This window comes from Podarcis muralis, chromosome 4 (genome assembly GCF_964188315.1).
Source record: "Podarcis muralis chromosome 4, rPodMur119.hap1.1, whole genome shotgun sequence".
Taxonomy (NCBI): Eukaryota; Metazoa; Chordata; class Lepidosauria; order Squamata; family Lacertidae; genus Podarcis; species Podarcis muralis.
In genome coordinates this window covers 20,367,467-20,387,466 of record NC_135658.1, presented here as the reverse complement: position 1 = coordinate 20,387,466, position 20,000 = coordinate 20,367,467, and the positions used below count along the sequence as shown (strand labels likewise).

The window sequence follows — 20,000 nt, the reverse complement described above, 5'->3', positions numbered from 1 at the left end:
TTATGGTGCTGGAGGAGACTCTTGAGAGTCCCATGGACTGCAAGAAGATCAAACCGATCCATTCTGAAGGAAATCAGCCCTGAGTGCTGACTGGAAGGACAGATCCTGAAGCTGAGGCTCCAGTACTTTGGCCACCTCATGAGAAGAGAAGACTCCCTGGAAAAGACCTTGATGTTGGGAAAGAATGAGGGCACAAGGAGAAGGGGGCGACAGAGGATGAGATGGCTGGACAGTGTTCTCGAAGCTACCAGCATGAGTTTGACCAAACTGCGGGAGGCAGTGGAGGACAGGAGTGCCTGGCGTGCTCTGGTCCATGGGGTCATGAAGAGTCGGACACGACTAATGACTAAACAACAACAACCCAATATTATCTACACTGGCTGGCTGGCACGAATATTTTATTGGAAATGTAGTAAAGATATCTGGCTGACACAAGGCTGGGTAAGCTTGGACTAAGCTATAACTAAGCTGTCATACTTCCTCCTTCAGCCGTACTGTATCTTGGCAATTCCAAGTACCCTTTTGCATCAATTTTCTATCTATCCTAAATCATACTTCACCACCTCTCCTCAACATATAGGAGAGGGCACATTCCTGTGGGCCAGCTAGTGCATTAAGACCAGTCAGAGATATTCCCTTGGTTTAAATGAAGTGTGCAGCGCAGGGGCCTGTGGAAGAGCCTTTTCTGTGGTGGAACAATCTCCCCACTGAAGTGCATCTCATCCCAACCTTGTGTTCTTTTGGATGCCTACTGTTGTTGTTGTTGGTGGTGGTGGTGTTTGGTGACCGAGCAAAGTCATTTTTATGATGTTCTTTATGTAAATTATGGGGGGGGGGGAATCAACGTTTGCCTATTATGGGTTGCATCCAGTGCTGTGCCAATGGGTTCTGCTGGCACAATGGGGTTTCTGTTTCCTTATCTGTCTCTGCTCCACGACCCCCCAACAAAAAAAAAAAATCTGCTCTAGATGGTCTCCCTAACCAACTGGTGTGAATAAAATGACTTCACACAGGTTACACACACTATTTAAAAATAGCATTTAAAAATAATAAAAAAGCAAGAACAAAACAAAACAAAACAACCCCCCTCCCAATGAAACTAAAAGCAACAGAGAACACAGTTCCAAAATTTGAGGGAAATCTAAAATGCCTGGGCAAGTGGAAAGGTCTTCACCTGGCAATAAAAAGCTTATACAGTGGTAACTCGGGTTAAGAACTTAATTTGTTCCGGAGGTCCATTCTTAACCTGAAACTGTTCTTAACCTGAAGCCCCACTTTAGCTAATGGGGCCTCCTGCTGCCACCACACCGTCGCCGTGTGATTTCTGTTCTCATCCTGATGTAAAGTTCTTAACCTGAGGTACTATTTCTGGGTTAGCGGAGTCCGTAACCTGAAGTGTATGCAACCTGAAGTGTCTGAAACCTGAGGTACCACTGTAATAGGTAAAGGTAAAGGACTCCTGGATGGTTAAGTCCAGTCGAATTCGACTATGGGGTGCAGTGACTATGAGGAGCTGGAGTTTGTCTGCAGACAGCTTTCTGGGTCATGTGGCCAGCATGACTAAAGTGCTTCTGGCACATGGAACACTGTGACAAATGCCAGAGCGCACAGAAATGCCATTTACCTTCCCGCTGCAGCGGTACCTATTTATCTATTTGCACTGGCGTACTTTTGAACTGCTAGGTTGACAGAAGTTGTGACAGAGAAATGGGAGCTCAACCCGTTGCGGGGATTCGAACTGCTGACCTTCTGATCTGCAAGCCCAAGAGACTCAGTGGTTTAGACCACAGCGCCACCCACTCCCTCATAAAGCTTATAATGCAGAGAACCAGACCAATCTCCTTTAGGATGGCATTCCAGAGTTAAGGCAGCACGCAGAAAAGGTTCTCTACTTCGTAGAAGCATAACTTACTTCTATTACATGAGGGTATATGGAATAGAGCCTTCCTAGAATGGCAGGCTGGTATTTATTTATTTTTTCATACCCCCACAAATGTAATCACCTATACTACAAAACTCTCGAGAACTCTTCCAGGAGTTATAGTTTCGTTTACCCTACTTGAACGTCGTGTTAGGAAAATAATGCTACACCATTTTGACAGAATAAATTTGCCAATTAAAGAGAGATTTACTGCCCGGTGCTGTGAACATTAGATAACCGTTTAGAAATTAAACAGGCCTCGTTGCAAGCAGAGGGGTTTATGGTGCATAATAACCGGAAGAGATAGCTATTAATATAAATGAATATTGGCTGGTTATCTCCGATATTATATGGTGCTGTTTCCCCATTATATTACACTGGGATTGCAGGGTGAAATAAATATTGTTAAGCTAGCAGGAAACAAGAAATTTTGAAACCGCACAGCTTACTCACCTGAGGTAGTTCTTTAGTCCACTGGTAATAGTTTTGTTGTCCCAAATTTCCAAATCGATGTCCATGTCAGGAGGGGATTTTGGAGCTATGAAAGAGAAAGGGAGTGAATGTAGAATGTGTCTTAAATATCTAACATGACTGCCCCCAATACATCAATGGAAGCAGACGTGTTAAGTGCATGTATCGAGAGTCATCCAGTTTCTATGGTTCCAACCACTGGAAACTCACAGCTCATTCTCTGCACATGTAAGATTCTACCTAGGTTCACTCACCAGCAGCCCCTCTTAAAGAAGTTTGCTGTTCCATTGCTCTGCCAGTGATAATTTTTGAGTTTGGGATATTTATTTAAAACATTTTTATCCTGCTTTCCCTCCTTAAGTGCAGCATCTCTGACCCTGCTACGTATCCAGTGAGTGACTTACGCAATCAATGACATATTTGGAACCGCATTCAAGCTGGCGGTTAAGCAGCTAGGTTTGTTATCTGTCCTTAGAGTAGCCATGGATGGCAAGGAAGTCTATTATATACCTCAGCCAGTTTGCGTATGCATTCATTCACCTGAGAGAAAAGGGCTTTAAGCCTCTACCGGCTTTCCCTCCTAATGAGCAAATGAGGTTTCGACAGGGTCCTTTGCTAATGCTTACTCATTCACCCGGTGCTATACCAGCTGCACTGGCTCCTGGTGGAGTACAGGATCAGGTTTAAGGTGCTGGTTTTAACCTTTAAAGCCCTATACGGCCTAGGACCCTGGTACCTACGGGACCGCCTCTCCTCATATGTCCCACGGAGGACCTTACGGTCTTCAAACAAAAACATATTGGAGATCCCGGGCCACAGGAAGGTTAGGCTGGCCTCAACCAGAGCCAGGTCTTTTTTCGGCTGTGGCCCCGATCTGGTGGAACGCTCTGTCACAAGAGACTAGGGCCCTGTGGGACTTGACATCTTTCCGCAGGGCCTGCAAGACAGAGCTGTTCCACCAGGCCTTTGGCCAAGGCGCAGTCTGACCTCCTCCTTCTGTAATCTTCATAGCATTCTAGCCCAATGGTTGCCATTAATGTGACTCTGAATTAATTTTAGAATGAATTTATTTTAATTAATTGATTGTGATTTTATGTAAACTGTGTTATTTTTATTGTTGTTAGCTGCTCTGAGCCCGGCTTCGGCTGGGGAGGGTGGGATATAAATAAAATTATTATTATTATTATTATTATTATTATTATTATTATTAATGCATAAATAGAAGAGCTTTAATGAAACCTCTGCTGTTTATCACACTAGGGCAGAAGGGGGTTAGAGTGCTCTATATGCCTAAATCTCTACTTGCACTGGAGAAAGTGCAGCATGCAAAGAAATTAGTTTGCATTAAAACTTTTTGCGTGTACCAAACAAGCAAATAAACACAGAGAAATACAGTGTCTCCACTTTCAATTCATAGTCTTTTCCACATTTTGTTTACATTCGCTATGACACTGTTGTCATGTGCATTATGCAGTTGGGAGAAAAGCGAGAGGAGAGGGGGGGATATTGATCTTCCGTTCTATTGCATGGTGCTTGGGCAGGTTTTTCTGTCAGAATCATGTGGGTAAGTCCTTTATTTATGGATTTATTTTTGTGAGAGATTGGAGGATCTAAAGTTTGGTTGGTTGTGTTCAGTTGGTTGCAATGTGGTTTGCTTGTATGTGTGAGGGTTGGGTTTGGGTTTGAAAAAACTCATCCTAACAACAGAGGGACACAGCAAAGGGGCGGTACCTACAATATTAAAAATACTACTCCAAGATACTACAAATCCCCTCACTGCAATTAAAGACCAATGGGAGCATGACATAGGATACGAAATAAATTCTACCATATCTTCAAAAATGTGATCTAAACCTCTGTTGAAATCCATCTCAGCCAGAAGAAAAGAACTCACTCTGAAACTTATTTATATATGGTACCTAACACCATGGAAGCTGGTGTTGATACACCCAGGAACCCCATCTAAAAGCTGGAGAGGCTGTGCCACCTTTCAGACTTTGTTAAATGCAAAACATATGCAGCCACCAAACCCAGTTAAAGTGAACTGTTGACTAGGCTGCTATTTAAAATGGAATGGCTGACATGCTCCCTGTTCCATTTGCTCCTGCTTGTATACCCAATTTTCACACACAGCACTATACACAATAATAGAAGACTTCAAATAAGCAAGATGGCACATAGCCACACTTACAAAATACGGTATTCATCAGCTTCTGAACTTTGGAATTCACGCCACCTATTCGGTACAACCCCAAAATTGTGATCCCTTCAAAGGCCAAAATAGAAAATGTAAGTTTTTGCCGTGTTAAGACATTTGCATTTAGGCAGCTAATTTGATTTACTTATAATATCGGCACTGTTCCTCTCTCACTGCAGCAACTTATGGAACCATTTATTTTATAAAAATCCCCACAAAGGCAGCAATCTTAATTACCTAGGAGTAATTTCCATTGAACACAGTGGAACTTATTCACAAAATAAACAGGAATAAGATTGCAGCCACACAGATCTGGACCTTGGGAGCAAGTTCTGTTGAACTCAGTTGAATATACTTCCAAGTAAACAGGCACAGAACCAGGTTGTATAAAGCCGTCTTTTCAGGCTTGCAAATGAAAGTATTGCGGTTTAAGTTGAAATCCTCATCATTATGTCCAAATTTACAATTTCATGGTTTCTGGTGCCATTGGAAGTCTCAGAATGGTCTGGTTTCCTGTATTGAGTTTGTTTTGTGCAAGATCCCTCTCCTGATTAGTTAGATAGTTCACCATTTTCAGATAGTTCACCATTTTCAGTCAAACAACTCCGGATTCCTACTGTTTTCAGTATTGAAGAACCAGCTTTTTAGAAAGGAAAAGGTTTTGGAAATACTGGGAACTGTTAATTGGTCATTTGCTATTTTAGCTTTCAGCACTTTAGTTTCGGTTGGACTCAGAAATTAGCCCTACTGAACACTATGACATTTTATTCACAAAGTTAAATTGAGTATGAATAAGCACCTAAAACTGCATTGAAACTGTGGCTTACATTCAGCTGCTTCACAAGTCACATTCAAGCCCAGTTTACTTTAAACCACGGCTTGACATAAACAAGCAATACTATTCCCTGCGAGTTCTTTGCTGTGGCAAGGAGGAAACTACCCGGAGGCTGGCTTTGTGTTACATGTGAATCAGTGTTTGTGGTTTGTTTCCTCAACATTCTCTGATTTGGCTTAGAAGCAAAGGTTTTTCTTGGCTTCCTGATCATAGGGGAAAACAAACCGCAGAAGCTGGCTCACATGTAATGCGAATGGTTTGTTTTCTTCTTCCCATGGCAAATGGTTAGCATGGGGAGGAGCAAATTGGGAACATTTGAACAGCATGCACCAGTACCGTATTTTTCGCTCCATAGGGCGCACCGGACCATAGGGCACACCTAGTTTTTAGGCGTGGAAATCAAGAAAAAAAATCTTATTCCCCCCCCCCCCAAAGCAGCGTACAGGCTAAAGAGGCCATAGCCCCGTGCAGCGTCTCCCTGCTGGAGGGGTTGCGCGCAGCTATGGAACAAGCCAAGGCAGCCAGCGGGATCCATCCCGCTGGCTGTTTCGGCTTCCTCTTTAGCCCCACACAACCTCTCCCTGCCGGGAGAGGCTGCGCAGGGCTAAAGAAGCCATAGCCCCGTGCAGCCTCTCCCTGCCGGAGGGGCTGCACGGGGCTATCCCTGAAGCTAGGAGAGTGAGAGGGGTCGGTGTGCACCGACGCCTCTTGCTGTCCAGGCTTCAGCGAAAGCAACACAAAGCCTTTGGAGCATGGAGGGAGTGCTCCCTCTGCGCTTCGGAGGCTTAGTGTTGCTATCGCTGAAGCCAAGGAGCCTGCATTCGCTCCATAGGACGCACACACATTTCCCCTCAATTTTTGGAGGGGAAAAAAATGTGTCCTATAGAGCGAAAAATACGGTACTTGGTTTATTTTTATTAAACCATAGTTTAAAATAAGCTGGGGGCCCTTTAGTGAAGAGTGAGTAAGTAGTTCAACAAACAAATAACATTATTAATGCTGTTGTTTGAAAAAAAACGGACTGCCACATGTAACATCATATGGTGGGGTGTATGTGTGTGCTCACGCAGCCTATTGTGCACAGCCTGTTCCGTGTTTAAATCAAGCCACACTTTACAAACACATGCAATGGGCTACATATTGCCTAGGTGAGATTTGCTGCAGCTCTGTGTCCAACGGTCCTTAAGGCACCAAAAAATTCATTTCTGCTAAGGCAGAACCGGATGCCTTGCACATCACTTGATACATACCTCTCGTCTCTACTGCATGAATGCATTTCCTTACAAAGTTAAAGCCAGCTTCATTGAGGAACGCTGTCAAAATGGGAGGAACAAATTAAGCCAGATTTTCAATAGCTGTCACAGTCCAGCAAGCAAACCAGAAACTCGTGGCTTGTGACTTCATGGCCACGCAAATAAAATACTTATCTCAATATTCAATTGATTCGTTCCAGTTATTTATTTTTTGAGGCCTAGCCCCCTTAGAACAGTGTTAGAAGTTACGGGACAAAAATAATTGCAATCTCTGGAACTGACCCTGATGCACATTTTTTCAAAACAACAGTGGTTTGTTATTAGAAACCTCTAATTCTTGCAGCTTCTCTGGCTAGTTGCTGCTCAATATCGGAAGGAAAGGGGAAGGAGAAATGTGATTTGTTAATAGCCCTCAGCAAGTGTTGAAGAGATGGGGCCAGGCTCATGGCGAGGGGAAGGAGCCCCATCCTGATACCTGGGTGGCTTTTCTAACTTCTAACTTCACTTATTTCAAGAGACCCTATTCACGATCCAAAGGCACACTGAAATCCAAAGGAGTTTAAGGACAGATTTCAAGCACAAAATCAGTAAGACGCAAATGCTTAAATGTGTGTCTGAAATCCCTTGGACTTCGGTGCACCTATATTTCTTAGGATCATGCCCACTGCCTTTACCTTTTAATGCACATCTTCAAAACATTCAATGTGTTAAAAAAAAAGCAGTGGTATGAAGAACAAAAAGGGCACAGTGTGATAAAAATTATTGTCACCTGGACTCTAAGACAGAGCAGTACTTAGCACCAACAATTCAAGAGGAAGTGTTGGAGGCTGAGAATTACATCATGATGAGCCCCTTGGGAAAGTGGAAATGTCAGGCTAAACTGACATCCTAGGGCATTTGCAGGGCAGAAACAAAACAGGTTATTGCCAACATCTACTAAAAACACTTGAAGGCAGGAAAGGCGCGATTTGTTAGGATCTCTAATTAGAGCAGCCAAAATAAGCTGTTCTTCGAAGCTATTCCTAAAAGTATATCCATGGCTGATTTTGCTAACTGGCTAAATTAAGAAGAACAAAATGTATAAAAGCAATGTTCCTGACAAGATTGCCGTAACTGGTCAGGAGCTAGTAAACTTCTTACAATTTTAACACTCATATATAGTTTTGTACAGAAAAAAAAAGCGTTCCAGGGTCACTTTAGATAGGTAGTGTGATGAATGGGAAGTTCTTATTACTCCCTCTTCCTTGCCAGTGGAGCGGTCTGGGGAGAATGGTCAGTAAATGTCCAGCAGCAGTGACCTGAAAGCAGAGCTTTTGCTGGACGGCTAAGTTATATCGCCCCTAGCGGACGAAGAAGGGAGACAAACTTGGAATCCACCAGTCACCATGCTACATACTAAAAGCACGCAGCAACATGACTCCCCAACAAATCCCTCTATTTCACAGGGCAGATTTGCCACCCCTCATCCCCAAATCACTGAAACAAACTGTAGGCGAAATAGCGAACAAACCAAGCTTACATACTGCAATAAAATCTGCGGTTTGTATCGGTTATTTTGAGAGAAGCCACAACTTTCAGATAGACACGACTGTAGTTTATTGAGTTTTGTGATTTAAAACAAACTGTATGTGCATAGTGGTAAGCTAAGGGCTCTTAGATACAGCACAAATACATGGGAGCATCTACTAGCTGTAAGTAATTTGGGTAGGCTTTCTGAAGGCATGGTTATGACAAAAGGGAGTGTAATGGTACAGCAGAACATGGGAAAGTTGTTAAGAAGCAGTATGCACTTATGCAGAAGGACTCATCGGCATAGTTAACAACTCATATAATTGAATATTAACTTACTTTCTTCTTTCTTGCTAATAATAGCTGGCAAGGTGTAAATCTAAAAAAAGAAACCAAGGATCACAGTCATATTTACTTGTTTAGTTTCCTAGTAACTCAGGATGGGGAAATTCCATTTTATCCTTACCACAACTCTATGTGGGAGGGGGAGAGCGAGCAAGATGGTTTGCACACCATGATAAACCATAGTTTGTATTTCACCAAGACTGAATTGTGAATGTTTTTCCCTCCCACCATGTGGCAGCCCCATGGCTCAGACAAGCCTCAGCAAGATTTGCTGTAGTGTCTGAAAACTGGACCACGGCTTGTTTGTTCCGAACAAGTCAGGAGCAGCAAGCCAGAAATAAAACTAAGAAAAAATTGACTTATTCCTTGCTTAACGCCACCGGCTGACTTGAAACGAACAAACCACAGTCCATTTTGGAACAAAGCAACAAGCCATGCATCAAAGCAGTTTGCAGGAATGAAACATAAAACCACACAATAAAAAACCACAAAAAGGTTCAAAACAATTAACCATTGCAGAAGGATGTACTCTGAATTGCCTGCTGAGGCCTGGAAGGAATCAAAAGTTTTCAACAGGCGTTCAGAAGACACCTGCTGAATCTCCACTGGCAGAGTGCTATTCCACAGACCAGGCCAACAAACCAAAAGCTTGGTTTCTCATTGTTGTCAAATGAGCCTTGTTAAGTTGTGGGTGAACATATCAGATGACACAGCGATTCTCCAAACAGCTCTTGTTTATTCACAGGTCAGAACAGAACTGAACTGAAGGGTTCAGCCAGCCTGCTTATATAGAGCTCCAGTACAACGTAACTGTAACAACTTTCTGTAACTATCCAATCACTGAACGTCACTTTCTATCCCTTATTTGCATATGTGGACCTGAGTAAAAACTATCTACAGTATCCCCCTGCTGGCCCCAGGGTGAGAACTTCAGTACATAACAAGCCTCACCATCTTGGGGAATGACCAAGGACGCTCAGTGATCAAGCTGGGATGTAAGGGTTCAGGTGATCCCTGAGGCAACCTGGACTTCAGTTGTTCAGATGAGGCCCATCTCTCGGTCCAACTACCTCCATGGTGTTAGGGATTGGAAGGGCTGTGAAGGGTGTGTGGCAGAGGCAGGGGGCCAGGGGATTGACCCAGGAGAGGAGTCTATGGGGTTTGGCACCACCAGCTAGGCAGTAGCCGAGGGAGAGGAATGGTCAGAGCAGTCTGAGGAAGAGGGAGGTTAGCAGGATGTGTCAGAGGTGGAGGAAGAGACGGTTCAGCCAAGGGATGGGCCAACTGACTCTCTGCCATCTCCCACCCCACTGTGTCCTAGACCAAGGCGGGGCCTGAAGAGAAAAGAGGAGTGACAGCTTCCACATAAGAGAAGTCTCAGGGTGCAGGCATGCAACCTGTCAGAAGAAGGCAGGTTTGTGTGTGGTCCCATTGTTGCTGCAACTGCTTTGCAGGGCGCAGACCTGGCAAAGTGTTTGTGCATGTGTATCTGGAATACCATGCAAATTGCTTCAAGTGTGAGCTTTCATCAACAAAAAATGACCTATCAGAAATGTGCCTTCGTTGACTGGGGTGCCTGGGACACACAGGCACATCTGGTAATCACTCGAGAAAGGGCCTTCTTGGTGGCTGCTCCCAGACTTTGGAACTCCTTCCCTAGAAAACTAGACTGGCTCCCTCCTTGCTGTCCTTCCTCCTGCTGCTGATGACTTTGGGAACTGAGTGCTTTTATTGAAAGGGCTGGTGCCGTTCTGTTTCTATTGTAATTAATGGTATGGCTCTAACAGATTTTATATACGCATATGGATTTAATTTTATCAATCTTTAATTGTTTTTTAATATGGATTTAATTTTATCAATCTTTAATTGTTTTTTAAGTTGGCTCCTTACCTCTCTCGCCCTGACCTAGCCACTGTGATCCACGCGACGGTCACCTCCAGACTGGATTATTGTAACTCGCTCTACGTGGGGCTGCCCTTGAGACTGACCCAGAAACTCCAGCGGGTGCAGAATGCTGCAGCGAGACTCCTTACGAGGTCTTCGCTGCGAGATCACATTCACTCGGTGCTATACCAGCTGCACTGGCTCCCGGTGGAGTACAGGATCAGGTTTAAGGTGCTGGTTTTAACCTTTAAAGCCGTATACGGCCTTGGACCCTCGTACCTACGGGACCGCCTCTCCTGGTATGCCCCACAGAGAAACTTCAAATAAAAACATCTTGAAGGTCCCAGGCCACAGAGAAGTTAGGCTGGCCTCAACGAGAGCCAGGGCTTTTTCGGCTGTGGCTCCGATCTGGTGGAACACTCTGTCACAAGAGACCAGGGCCCTGCGGGACTTGACATCTTTCCGCAGGGCCTGCAAGACAGAGCTGTTCCACCAGGCCTTTGGCCAGGGCACAGCCTGACTCCCTCCCTCGGCAATCTTCATGGAGCTCTGGCCCAATGGTTGCCAGTGGCTTGAATTAATTAATTTTATAATGAATGATTTTAGAGTGTTGTTTATGCTGTACTTTTGTACTGTTTTATTGTTGTTAGCCGCCCTGAGCCCGGCTTCGGCTGGGGAGGGCGGGATATAAATAATTTTTTTTATTTTTTTTATTTATTTTTTATTTAATGACCCCCCCCCCTATATTTTTAGCGGTTCTTATCTCTGTCTATAAGCTGTCTTGAGCCTTGTCAGGGAAAAAGGCAGAGTATAAATAAATGTATCAACACTGTCATTGTCATTGCTCTCTAAGTGTTGGTGCTGACCTTTAAAGCCCTAAATGACCTTGGCCCAGTATACCTGAAGGAGCATCTCCACCCCTGTCGCTTAGCCCGGACTCTGAGGTCCTCATCTGAGGGTTTTCTGCTGGGTCCCTCAATGCGAAAAGTGAGGTTACAAGGAACCAGGCAGAGGGCCTTCTCAGTAGTAGCACCCTCCCTGTGGAACGCCCTCCCTTCAGATGTCAAGGAAATAAACAACCATCTGACTTTTAGAAGACATCTGAAGGCAGCCCTGTTTAGGGAAGTTTTTAAGGATTGATGTTTTATGTTTTTAGATATACTGTAAGCCACTCAGAGTGGCTGGGGAAACCCAGCCAGATGGGCGAGGTATAAATAAAATAATAATAATAATAATAATAATAATAATAATAATAATAAGAAGAAGAAGAAGAAGAAGAAGAAGAAGAATTAGAAGAAGAAGGAGGAGGAGGAGGAGGCTTGGGGAGGGGGCAACTGGCATCTCCACCCACCCAAGGTCTTTATCTACAGTGGTGCCTCGCAAGACGAAATTAATTCGTTCCGCAAGTCTCTTCGTCTTGCGGTTTTTTCGTCTTGCGATGCACGGTTTCCCATAGGAATGCATTGAAAATCAATTAATGCGTTCCTAGGGAAACCGCCTTCAGACCAGGTCCGGGGACAGTCTGTCCCCGGACCTCTTCTGAAGGCTGGGGGGGGGGGGGAACAAGGGCTTTTCTTCCCACCCCCAGCATTTTAAAAAACCCCGGGACAGCGGAGGACTTCTCCGCTCTCCGAGGCGATTTAAAAGCCCCTGGGAAGGCAGGCAGGGGGGACAAAGACTTTCGCCCCCCGCCCGCCTTCAGAAGGTGTTCCCGCCCCCGCCCCGCTTCGGAACAGCTTTCCGAAGTGGGGCGGCTGGGGCAGGTGTCCCCGCCCCCCCCCACTTCGGAACAGCTTTCCAAAGTGGGGCGGCTGGGGCAGATGTCCCCGCCCCCCCTCCCCACTTCGGAACAGCTTTCCGAAGTGGGGCGGCTGGGGCAGATGTCCCCGCCCCCCCTCCCCGCTTCGGAACAGCTTTCCGAAGTGGGGCGGCTGGGGCAGATGTCCCCGCCCCCCCTCCCCGCTTCGGAACAGCTTTCCGAAGTGGGGCGGCTGGGGCAGATGTCCCCGCCCCCCCTCCCCGCTTCGGAACAGCTTTCCGAAGTGGGGCGGCTGGGGCAGATGTCCCCGTCCCCCCTCCCCACTTCGGAACAGCTTTCCGAAGTGGGGCGGCTGGGGCAGATGTCCCCGTCCCCCCTCCCCGCTTCGGAACAGCTTTCCGAAGTGGGGCGGCTGGGGCAGATGTCCCCGCCCCCCCTCCCCGCTTCGGAACAGCTTTCCGAAGTGGGGCGGCTGGGGCAGGTGTCCCCGCCCCCCCTCCCCGCTTCGGAACAGCTTTCCGAAGTGGGGCGGCTGGGGCAGATGTCCCCGCCCCCCTCCCCGCTTCGGAACAGCTTTCCGAAGTGGGGCGGCTGGGGCAGGTGTCCCCGCCCCCCCTCCCCGCTTCGGAACAGCTTTCCGAAGTGGGGCGGCTGGGGCAGGTGTCCCCGCCCCCCCTCCCCGCTTCGGAACAGCTTTCCGAAGTGGGGCGGCTGGGGCAGATGTCCCCGCCCCCCCTCCCCTCTTCGGAACAGCTTTCCGAATTGGGGCGGCTGGGGCAGGTGTCCCCGCCCCCCCTCCCCACTTCGGAACAGCTTTCCGAAGTGGGGCGGCTGGGGCAGGTGTCCCCGCCCCCCCTCCCCGCTTCGGAACAGCTTTCCGAAGTGGGGCGGCTGGGGCAGGTGTCCCCGCCCCCCCTCCCCGCTTCGGAACAGCTTTCCGAAGTGGGGCGGCTGGGGCAGATGTCCCCGCCCCCCCTCCCCTCTTCGGAACAGCTTTCCGAATTGGGGCGGCTGGGGCAGGTGTCCCCGCCCCCCCTCCCCACTTCGGAACAGCTTTCCGAAGTGGGGCGGCTGGGGCAGATGTCCCCGCCCCCCTCCCCGCTTCGGAACAGCTTTCCGAAGTGGGGCGGCTGGGGCAGGTGTCCCCGCCCCCCCTCCCCGCTTCGGAACAGCTTTCCGAAGTGGGGCGGCTGGGGCAGGTGTCCCCGCCCCCCCTCCCCGCTTCGGAACAGCTTTCCGAAGTGGGGCGGCTGGGGCAGATGTCCCCGCCCCCCCTCCCCTCTTCGGAACAGCTTTCCGAATTGGGGCGGCTGGGGCAGGTGTCCCCGCCCCCCCTCCCCACTTCGGAACAGCTTTCCGAAGTGGGGCGGCTGGGGCAGGTGTCCCCGCCCCCCCTCCCCGCTTCGGAACAGCTTTCCGAAGTGGGGCGGCTGGGGCAGGTGTCCCCGCCCCCCCTCCCCGCTTCGGAACAGCTTTCCGAAGTGGGGCGGCTGGGGCAGATGTCCCCGCCCCCCCTCCCCGCTTCGGAACAGCTTTCCGAAGTGGGGCGGCTGGGGCAGGTGTCCCCGCCCCCCCTCCCCGCTTCGGAACAGCTTTCCGAAGTGGGGCGGCTGGGGCAGGTGTCCCCGCCCCCCCTCCCCGCTTCGGAACAGCTTTCCGAAGTGGGGCGGCTGGGGCAGATGTCCCCGCCCTCCCTCCCCGCTTCGGAACAGCTTTCCGAAGTGGGGCGGCTGGGGCAGGTGTCCCCACCCCCCCCCTTCAGAACAGCATTTTAAAATCTCCCCGTGTCCCGGGAAGATTTTAAAATGCTGGGGGTCGGGCTGCCGACCCCCAGCATTTTAAAACCTTCCCGGGACACGGGGAGATTTTAAAATGCAGGGGGTCGGCAGCGCTTCGCTCCCGACCCCCAGCATTTTAAAACCTCCCCGGGACACGGGGAGATTTTAAAATGCTGGGGGTCGGCAGCGCTTCGCTCCCGACCCCCAGCATTTTAAAACCTTCCCGGGACACGGGGAGATTTTAAAATGCAGGGGGTCGGCAGCGCTTCGCTCCCGACCCCCAGCATTTTAAAACCTCCCCGGGACACGGGGAGATTTTAAAATGCTGGGGGTCGGCAGCGCTTCGCTCCCGACCCCCAGCATTTTAAAACCTTCCCGGGACACGGGGAGATTTTAAAATGCAGGGGGTCGGCAGCGCTTCGCTCCCGACCCCCAGCATTTTAAAACCTCCCCGGGACACGGGGAGATTTTAAAATGCTGGGGGTCGGCAGCGCTTCGCTCCCGACCCCCAGCATTTTAAAACCTCCCCGGGACAGAGACTTCTCTGCTGTCCCTTGGAGATTTTAAAATGCTGGGGGTCGGCAGCGAACGCTTCGCTCCCGCCCGCCAGCATTTTAAGATCGCCCCCGGCAGGCGGGGGGAAGGCAGGCGGGGGGGAGCAAAGACTTTTGCCCCCCGCCGGCCTTCAGAAGAGGTCCTCTTCTGAAGGCCGGCTGTGGGCGAAAGTCTTTGCTCCCGACCGCCAGCATTTCCCTATGGGCTTTCGTCTTGCGATGCAAGCCCATAGGGAAATTCGTCTTGCGAAGCGCCTCCAAAACAGAAAACCCTTTCGTCTTGCGGGTTTTCCGTCTTGCGAGGCATTCGTCTTGCGGGGTACCACTGTACTTCATTTCTTTTTGCTGCAGCCAAGGATTTCCTTACCGGTTCTTTTCCATCCATTGCTTCCAGCCAGAGCTTCCGGTTGGATTCGGAATAAGCTTGTAGTGTAATGATCCCATGCCTATTTAAAAGACAATAACAAAAGCAAGTGATTCACTTGTTTTCTTTTCTTTTCACAAATTGTGAAGATTGTCTGAAGAGGAAAGTACCATGCTGAGTAAAATGAGAAGGAGTAGGTGCTAGAGCTGAACTGAGTATTTCCAGTGAACTTCTTATCCATGGAACATGTCTCTTCTCTATACAATATGCTCTCTTTCATTATAAGAGCTTCCCAAGTGGAGCTCCTGAGGGCCAGCAGCTGAGACAACTAAACAAAACCACAGTTATTCAAACGGACTATCAAAAACAGCATTAAAAGTTTCTGATGTGGACCTTTGGTCACATTCTGCCTTGTCAAGGAGGCCTTCTCAAGGAGCCCGAATTAAAGCAACAACAACAAAAGACTCTAGGGTCAAACAGATTCAAGGAACGAGGGGCAGGGAGGGTAAGAACCCTATTTATTTCAAAACTTCTCTCTTCAAAACAGGGGAAACGTTTAAAAGCAGCCGTGAAGGATTTGCCCATCTGCAATGTTGGTAAACTGCCATCGCCTGGCAAGATTTTGTTACTGAGTGGCTTGCAGATGCTGCAGATGAAATAGAAACACGGTGCTTTTTTCTAAAAATAAATAAATAAAAAAGAGCCAGCTGGCTCTAGCCCTGCAAGAGGAAGGAGGAGGAGGAGGAATGCCATCGCCTCCACCGCAGCCACCCCAGACTCCCTTCTCCGGGCACCGGTGGGGAGAATGACGGAGCTCCAGTCTGCGCTGCTACTGCAGAGACAGCTGGCATGTCGGTCTGTCAGGGCAACACAAAATGTTTACCCCTAAACACCCCCAGAAAAAAGCACTGTAGAAACACATTAACACACATGTCTACTACACCTTCCCAAAGATTTCACTGTGTTTAAAACAAAAATGGCGTATTACTTGAGGTACACACCCTCCCACCAGATGTCAAAGAGAAAAACAACTACCAGACTTTTAGAAGACATCTGGAGGCAGCCCTGTTTAGGGAAGCTTTTAATGTTTGACAGACTATTGTATTTTAATATTTTGTTGGAAGCCGCCCAGAGTGGCTGGGGATACCCAGCCAGATGGGTGGGGTATAAATAATAAATAATAAATCATCATCGTAAACATGGGGTCTCCTGGGGTGTATCATTCTACCAGCAATGCACCCCCTAGCCTTTTTGGGGAGGTTTTAGTGGGATAAACAGGAGTGACTGTGTACAAGGGGGAGTTCTGGTACCTTTCCAGAGACCTCCATGTAGAAGGTAGGTAGCACATTGTAGGTAACACAACGGATCATAGGTAAGCTGCTGTAGACCAAGACAGACCATAGGTCCATCAAGCTCTGTACTGTCTGCAGCAGAGTAGGGCGCCTCCTAGTGGTGGGGAGCAACAAGGGAGAGGGCTGCAACTTTTATATTTGACTTGTAGGCTTACCAGATGCATCTGGGTGAGCCGCTTTCAGAAGCAGGATGCTGGCCTAGGTGGATCTGGCCCGGTAGGGCTCTTATGTTTGAATAAAATCAGGTAGGTTTTAGGTTTTATCTATATCCATCTATAGGGACGCGGGTGGCGCTGTGGATTAAACCACAGAGCCTAGGACTTGCTGATCAGAAGGTCGGCGGTTCGAATCCCCACAACGGGGTGAGTTTCCATTGTTCGGTCCCTGCTCCTGCCAACCTAGCAGTTCGAAAGCACCTCAAAGTGCAAGTAGATAAATAGATACCGCTCCGGTGGGAAGGTAAACGGCGTTTCTGTATGCTGCTCTGGTTCGCCAGAAGCGGCTTAGTCATGTTAACCACATGATCCGGAAGCTGTACGCTGGCTCCCTCGGCCAATAAAGCAAGATGAGCGCCGCAACCCCAGAGTTGGCCACGACTGGACTTAATGGTCAGGGGTCCCTTTACCTTTATCTATAGAGCCAGTGTGGTGTAGTTGCTTAGAGTGCTGGCCGAGGGCCCGGGAGACCAGGGGTCAAACCCTCACCTGGCCAGTGCCCTTGGGCTAGTTGCTGCCTCTCAGCCTAACCTACCTCGCAGGGTTCTTGTGGGGATTAAATGAGGAGGAGGAGAACCATGTATGCCATTTCTGAGCCCCTTGGAGAAAAATATGGGGTATAAAGGCAATAAATCAATTGTAATAAAAATATGGGGTAGGGAGGGAGAATATTTCATGATCTTAGGCTTGGAGGGGGCGCGAAAGGAAAGAGCAGACCGACTAAAGGATGTACGAGAGGAGTGTTATCCACATCTTATAAACATAACACTTACAAAAGATCTGAGAGTCCCTTTGAGTTAAGCTCTCTCTTTAAGGTGTAGGCTGGGCGACTGGAGAATTTTAAAGGCCTCTGGAACTTTCTGACTGGGTTGCCCTGGGCAAGATAAATAAACTAACAAATAATAATAATAATGTAGGTTTTTTATTTTAATTCAACATAGAATCGTAGAGGTGGGAGGAACCCAAGGGTCATCTAATCCAACCCCCTAGCATTGCAGGAATCTCAGCTAAAGCATCCATGACAGATGGCCATCCAACCACTGCTTAAAACATGATCTTTATGAGCGTTCCCAGTTAAGAGGGTTACTCTTTCAAAGCCTATTCTGGATGAAAAAGTGAAACACTCGATATAATTTTTCAGATGGAAATGTATGTTTTTGTCTGGTCTTAACGGTATGGCACAATGCTGCGTAAATACTTTCGTTTTCTTAAAAGGCATCTATAAAAATGCAAACCTTTCAAAGACTTCAATATCGAAGCAGAAGCGCTTGTCAATTGAATCCGTCTTTCTCCGGATGCAGGATTTCAACTTGAACACTTCCGGTGTACTCGGGACAAGACCATTCTGCAAAACATCAGAAAGGGGGAAATTGGAATGCTGAACCGCCAAATTATTTGTTATAGATTTGTGGAGTGGAGTCCCTATGATGGTTGTACACCTCCTTCCGGCAACTCCTGCAACCCAGCTGGTGCCAAACGCATTGCTCTGCTTTCCTTTGGACCACATCAGTGAGGCAGGGAGGGTATTTTTGTCATCTGAGCAGCCCAGGACCTCCTAACACAGCTGTTTGACTTCACATCCGGAAGCACACTCCTTTTTCTCTCGAGATAGACCAATGACAAGAACAAAGTAAGGAAGTAGATGTGCTGAATCAGTGCTTGGAAGGGACTGGACAAGGGCCTATCCAGATAAGACTGAGCAGAGACATCACCTTGTCAACAAAGGTCCGTATAGTTAAAGCTATGGTTTTCCCAGTAGTGATGTATGGAAGTGAGAGCTGGACCATAAAGAAGGCTGATTGCCAAATAATTGATGCTTTTGAATTATGGTGCTGGAGGAGACTCTTGAGAGTCCCATGGACTGCAAGAAGAACAAACCTGTCCATTCTTAAGGAAATCAGCCCTGAGTGCTCACTGGAAAGACAGATCCTGAAGCTGAGACTCCAATACTTTGGCCACCTCATGAGAAGAGAAGACTCCCTGGAAAAGAACCTGATGTTGGGAAAGATGGAAGGTACAAGGAGAAGGGGACGACAGAGGACGAGATGGTTGGATAGTATTCTAGAAGCGATCAGCATGAGTTTGACCAAACTGCGGGAGGCAGTGGAAGACAGAAGTGCCTGGGGTCACAAAGAGTCAGACATGACTAAACGACTAAACAACAACAACCGTTGGTGGGTGGTTCCTCTGACCAGCTGGGTGATGTGGGTGGCCTACTCTAGATTTGGTCCCTCTGAAGGAGGAAGTTTGGGGGTTCTCCTGAATCTGCTGTTGTCACTTGAGGCACAGGTGGCCTTGGTGGCACAGAATGTCACCAATCTTCCAGATGTTGTGTTCCAACTCCCATCAGCCACAGGCAATGTGACCAATAGTCAGGAAAGATGGGAGCTGGAGCTCGATAACTGCTATAGGGTCACAGCTTCCTCATTAGAGCTATAGATTTTCTTTGGTCACTCATGAGCCAGCCAAAGTTGCCCCATGCTTCTCCCTAGTGAAAAATGGCCTTCCCTTCAGCTCTTCCGCTAACCCAAACAAGCTGCCCTTACAAAACATTTTAAAGCTGTGCAAAAACAGCTTTTTGTTGTTGTTGTTGTTGTTGTTGTGACATTTCTGTTTAGTTTTTCCAGATTTTCCCTTCCCCGAACTCATCTTCCGGTAACTGCAAGGCTCATCCCTCACCCACAAAAAGATGGCTACAATATTCAACTAATGAAAAGCATTTTATCTGGTGAAAAATTGTGATTCACACTAAATTCAGAAGCACTTAATGAATTTGTGGGGAGCAGATGTGTCCTCAGAAGGAGAGCCCCACACAGAGGGAAAGGCTCTTCTGACATGCTGTCTGCTGTGACGGATGTGGGAACTGCCCCAAACCAAGATTTCCTTCAGTGGTGTTACTTCATGACAGATGCCACCCTAAGGCTGAGGAGTTGTGGAGGCAGGGAAGCAATTCCGCCCTCTCACCCTGCAAAGACCTTGAGCTCATTTCGGATATTTTTCCCTTTCCTTAACGTACACTTATTTCCTTCCGAATGGGAACAACAACAGGGGAACAAACCTGAATAAGCTACATCAACTCCAGGGCTGGTGTAGTTTGATTTGTGGTTTGGGAGCATGTTGGCGTATTGGAGGGGGGGAAGCTTTGGTTTCGAACCTCCCCCTGGTTCTCCCTTGACATACTTCCAAACCTTGTGCCCTGGCATGCCTCCATTTCAGCCCAACCAACGTCGGGAGTCGACAGGGCAAAGGTTGCTGGAGTTTCCACAGTGGCAGCGAGGGAGAAAACTGGTATTGTACCCTCTTCTCCCAGGTCAGAGGTCTCTCTTCACCTGCAGAGAGAGGGAGATCTCATGTTTCCTATGGCCTGCTCTCCCTGGGGCCACTGGATTACTGGGCTGCTTGATTAATTAGCAGGTTCGTTAAAAGCTCAGCTTGGTTAACTGACCAAACTGAAACTCATTTGGTCACGATTTCTTTAACTAAGTGACGCCCCTGTCCTAAAGTAATTGTGAATTTATGCAGTTCCTCTCATGCACTACTATTCCTCCCAGTCAGGAGTGCCA

The 20,000-nt window shown here is 48.0% G+C and overlaps 1 protein-coding gene across 2 annotated transcripts in view; it reads right to left on the bottom strand.

Moving 5' to 3' along the window:
- Positions 1–20,000, bottom strand: part of ARHGAP42 (Rho GTPase activating protein 42) — a 178,117-nt gene that overhangs the window by 24,455 nt on the left and 133,662 nt on the right. For both annotated transcript variants that reach the window (XR_013392512.1, XM_028726131.2), the window contains exons 10-15: positions 17,673–17,782; positions 14,874–14,952; positions 8,526–8,565; positions 6,675–6,737; positions 4,584–4,658; positions 2,375–2,459 (exon numbers count right to left, since the gene is read on the bottom strand). Coding sequence is in view for 1 of the 2 variants with exons in the window: in XM_028726131.2 (XP_028581964.2) it covers positions 2,375–2,459; positions 4,584–4,658; positions 6,675–6,737; positions 8,526–8,565; positions 14,874–14,952; positions 17,673–17,782 (452 nt within the window). In the remaining variant the exon portion in view is untranslated. The remainder of the gene's footprint in view (positions 1–2,374; positions 2,460–4,583; positions 4,659–6,674; positions 6,738–8,525; positions 8,566–14,873; positions 14,953–17,672; positions 17,783–20,000) is intronic.